At 62.1% G+C, this 4,687-nt stretch overlaps 1 protein-coding gene across 1 annotated transcript; it reads left to right on the top strand.

The window, feature by feature from the left end:
* The first annotated feature begins 1,571 nt into the window (after positions 1-1,571).
* On the top strand, positions 1,572-2,996 carry HMX3 (H6 family homeobox 3). Its single transcript, XM_027705691.1, has 2 exons — positions 1,572-1,999; positions 2,212-2,996. Exons 1-2 carry the CDS (start codon positions 1,684-1,686, stop codon positions 2,817-2,819), a joined length of 924 nt encoding a protein of 307 aa, XP_027561492.1. The 5' UTR covers positions 1,572-1,683; the 3' UTR covers positions 2,820-2,996.
* The last annotated feature ends 1,691 nt before the right edge of the window (positions 2,997-4,687 follow it).

Raw genomic sequence — 4,687 nt, 5'->3', positions numbered from 1 at the left:
CTTTCCCCTTTCCCCTTTCCCCTTTCCCCTTTCCCCTTTCCCCTTTCTCCTTTTCTTTCCCTTTCTCCTTTCCTTTCCCTTTCTCCTTTTTTACTTTCTCCTTTCTCCATTCCTATGCCCTGCCTTCCTTTTCCCCTTCCTTTTTCCCTTCCTTTTCCCTTACCTTTTCCCTTCCCTTCCCAACGGGGGCCCCACCTGCTCCCGGAGTGCCCGGGGGCAGAGCGGTACCCGCGGGCAGTTCGCGGCATCACCGCCGTACCGGGGGTCCCGTCGCGGCTCCCGGGGCCCAGAGCCGCCGCTTCCCGGTGTCCCGGGATGTGCCGTGCGGAACGGGAAAGGCTCCGGGACCGCCCGTCCCGGGACGCGGGGCGCTCCCAGGGCCGGTAGGGGGCGCCCTGTGCCCGGACCCCGGGAACGGGGATGGATCCCGGGAATGGATCCCGGGAACGGCCGGGATGGATCCCGGGAACGGCCGGGAATGGACCCCGGGAACGGCCGGGATGGATCCCGGGAACGGCGGGGTGGATCTCGGGAATGGCCGGGATGGATCCCTGAAGTGGGGATGGATCCCAGGAGCGGCGGGGATGGGCCCCCGGAGCACCCTATAACAGCACCCCGGGAACGCCCGGTGCCTGGACCCCGGGAGCGGCGGGGATGGACCCCGGGAGGGTCGGACACGGCCCCCGGGAGCGGCGGGGCCGGGCCGTGCTCCGGAGCACCGCGGCCGCTCCCGGGCCGTGTCCGCCGCCGCCCCTCCGCCACGGACTCGACGTGTCCCGCTGTCCGCTCTCGCTGCCGGGGACCGAGGGGCGCGGCGGGGATGCCCGGGGAGGGGAGGGCACCGTCGGGGGAGAGCCCTGCCGGCGCCCCGCAGCCACCGGCCCACAGCCGTCCCTTCGTGCCCAGCGCAGGGATGCCCCCGGTATCCCGGTGCCTGGCATCCCGGCGGGGCCCGGCCCGTCCCGCCGCCCCCCCTGCGGCGCGGGCGGCTTTTGTTGCCGTCGGTGCGGGGCGGGGGCGCGGGGGGCGGCGCGGCGGGGCGGGCGCGGTTTTGAGGCAGGAGCGGCTCGTCCCGAGCCATTCGCCTCCCGCCGCTCCCGCCGCGCTCCCTGCGCCGAGCCGGTCCCTTTGTGCCGCCGGCCCGGCCCCGCTCGCCGCTTCATTGGACTCTGTTATCGCCGGGGACGGGCGGGCGGTCGCCGCCTCCGGGCACGGCGGCGCGTCGGGGCGGGGGGGGGAGCCGGGGCCGCGGCGGCTGCGGGGCAGGGGCTGCGCGGAGCCCTCTCCTCCCGCCGCCTCCCGCCTGATCCCATTCGCCTTTGTGCGCGCCCAATCGCCGCGTGCTCCCCGCGCGGAGCGGGGATGACATTTTGATTTCATCATTAGCATCCGGCGCCAGGTTGACGCAGCAGCGGCGGCGGCGGCGGGAGGCGGCGGCGGCGGCGGCGGCAGCGACGACCCCGGCTCTCCGCCTGCCCGCAGCAGCCCCCCGGTGCCGCGGGCTGCGCGGGTCCCCCCGGCCCCCCGTCCTGCCGCCCCCCCCATGCGAGGGGCCCCCGGCCGGCCCCTCCGCCGCGCTCCCACGCCGCCCCTCCGCTCCTGTGCCCCGCGCCGCCGGGAGCCGCCACCTGCGCGCCGGGCTGCGGGGCCAGCGGCGGGCAGGAGCCGGGCGGGCACCGGAGGATGCCGGAGACCGGGCAGGAGCCACCCAGCGCCCCGCCGCCTCCCCCCAAGGAGTCCTTCTACATCAAGAACCTGCTCAACGGCGGCCCCCCCAAGGCGCCCCCCAAGCAGCCGCGGGCGCTGTTCGCCCCCTCGGGCAAGGCGGCGGTGGACGGCGCCGGCTTCGCCCTCTCGCAGGTGGGAGACCTCGCCTTCCCCCGCTTCGAGATCCCGGCGCCGCGCTTCGCCCTGAGCGCGCACTGCCTGGAGCGTGCCCAGACCTGGTGGTACCCGTACGCCCTGACGCCGGCCGGAGCCCACCTGCCCCGCACCGAAGGTACCGCTCCCCGCAACTCCCTTCCCTCCCTCCCTCCCTGGCGGGGCGGCCGCGGTGGGCACCGGGGGGGAACCTGTCGGCGGGGCGACGCGGGGGTCCGGCCGGCTCGTCCCGTATTTCCCCCGACGGGACGCGGGGGCCGGATGGTGAAGGTGTCTCTTTGTGTCCCTTATCCCTCCCTCTTCATCCTCCGCTTCGTCCTTCCCCTCCAGCCGCAGAGAAATCCCTGCTGAGGGACTCGTCCCCCGCCTCGGGCACCGACCGGGACTCCCCGGAGCCGCTGCTGAAGGCGGAGGGGGAGCCGAAGGAGCTGGACTCCAAGAGCCCCGACGAGATCGTCCTGGAGGAGAGCGACTCCGAGGAGGCGAAGAAGGAGGGAGGCGCGGAGGACTGGAAGAAGCGGGAGGAGAGCCCGGAGAAGAAGCCGTGCCGCAAGAAGAAGACGCGCACGGTGTTCAGCCGCAGCCAGGTCTTCCAGCTGGAGTCCACCTTCGACATGAAGCGCTACCTGAGCAGCTCGGAGCGGGCCGGCCTGGCCGCCTCCCTCCACCTGACAGAGACCCAGGTGAAGATCTGGTTCCAGAACCGCCGCAACAAGTGGAAGCGGCAGCTGGCGGCCGAGCTGGAGGCGGCCAACCTCAGCCACGCGGCCGCGCAGCGCATCGTCCGCGTCCCCATCCTGTACCACGAGAACTCGGGCGCGGAGGGGGGTGCGGGGGGCGGCGGAGCCCCCGGCACCCAGCCCCTGCTCACCTTCCCTCACCCCGTCTACTATTCCCACCCCGTGGTCACCTCCGTGCCGCTCCTGCGGCCCGTCTGAGCCCGCCCGCCGCCGCGCGGAGGGGCGCGGAGAGGCGCGCAAGGCACCCGCCCGCTTGTAAGTACTCCAGCCCCTCGTGCGACCCACCCGGCCGGCGTCTGCGGAGCACAGGTTTTGGGTGGAGAGAGGTGCGGGGGTGGGGGGTACCCCTCGGCGTGTGGTGTTAGGAGGAAAGTCACAAAAATCTAGGAAAAAAAAAAAAGGGAGGGAGGGAAAGGAAAACGAGGAAAATGAAAGCGGGAACTTGTAGAGAACCCTGGAGCTGTCACACCTTTTGTAAACGTGGATGAAAACCGCGATGGTCCCTGTGGCTTTAGTTTTATTTTTGTAAAAAAAAAAAAAAAAGAAAAAAAGAAAAAAAAAAAAAAAAAAAAGGGGGGGAAAAAAAAGAAAAAATAGGGGGAAAGAAAGGATGATATTAATGATAAAAAAAAAGGAATGATCCCAGGCCACTCCTCGAGATTTGCCAAACGCTAACGGGAAGCTGAATTTCTGTTCCTTTTGGACCTCTCCTTCTGCCTCCAAATAATTGTTCAGGCTCCTGATCCTGTCGTGACTCAAACTTCATCGACCACGGCTTTTCATTTAAGCAGACCTTTGCCTCTTTGCTTGCCCACCTTTTGTACCTTTCTTTTTTTGTCATGGGACTTTTACGAGCAAGAAATACAGCCTCAAAGTGAACAGTTAAATACACCCGCGCGCTTTGAGTGACCCTTATTTATTATCGTTTACTTAGACATTTTTAATTCTTGTTCATAATTCTTGTTTTCCTAGTTGTCGGGTTGTTTTGGGTTTTTGCTTCCTTGTAAAGTTATTTCGGTATTTTGGGGAGAAAAAAAATCTGTACCCTTTTGCTTTCTTTTGTAATACTAATTATTATTATTATTATTAATATTATTGTACTTTTGAACTGTGCAATATTGTACGATGATTCTTAAAGCACTGCTTTTATTTGAATGGTGAGGAAAGGGTTTTTAGCATTGTAAAGCTGCATTCGTTCATGTTGTACAAAATAAAATAAAAAAGAATTAAAAGCGAAGGAAAGTGAGAAGAGAGGAGCAAGGCATGGGAATTAACATCAGCCTGGCTTCATGCGAATAAATAAGGGAGATTCGGTGAGCTGGGCGCTTTAAGTGAAGGACAATCAACTTTAGGGTAATTTTAATTTATTTGGTATGATGTACAGTTTTCTTCTAAAGTCCATTGAGTATGTGGATTTTAATAGGCAGAAATCAAGTGAGGAGTGGACACCTCTAGTCTCTCTCTGTCTTAGTGTCTACTCACCTGTTGTTTGACAATTGTTTGCTGTCTTCCCAAGGGTTTGGGTTGGTTGGTTCCTTTTCTTTATTTTATTATAAATTTTGTTTTCCCCTTTTCGGTTGTACTCTCTGCCCTCTCGCTTTCTGTTAGGGATCGGTCCTATTTTTAAAACAGCCTATATTGTTATAAACTTAATGTTGTGGTGGAAAAAAAAAATCAATAAAACCCGTTCCTTATCATTTTTTAAGTGTGGTTTTGGATGAGGAAAAAAAAAAGAGAGAGAGAGAAAATATAAGCAACGACAACAAATAATAATAAAAAGAAATAAACAAAAAATAACCCAAGGGTTTTCTGGGAGCGCTGCCGGCCCTGCTCGGGGTGCGAGGGCCAGGGCGCCGAGCCGCCCCTGCAGGGAATCCTTCGAGGGCCTGTCCGGAGGCCCCTCCGATGAGAAGCGGATTGGGGACGGGGCGGGGGGATCTTTCCCACCTCCGGCAACTCTGAAACCCCGAGCGAAGGGTTGCAGACTCCCAGGGAAGCCCCTGGGACGGGGGCGGGCGTGGGGGATCCCTTCCCACGGGAGGGTCTCCTCCCCTTCCCGGGGGCTT

Source organism: Neopelma chrysocephalum, unplaced genomic scaffold (assembly GCF_003984885.1).
Source record: "Neopelma chrysocephalum unplaced genomic scaffold, ASM398488v2 Primary Assembly neopelma1_347, whole genome shotgun sequence".
Classification (NCBI taxonomy): domain Eukaryota; kingdom Metazoa; phylum Chordata; class Aves; order Passeriformes; family Pipridae; genus Neopelma; species Neopelma chrysocephalum.
This window is presented reverse-complemented; position numbering and strand designations above follow the sequence as displayed.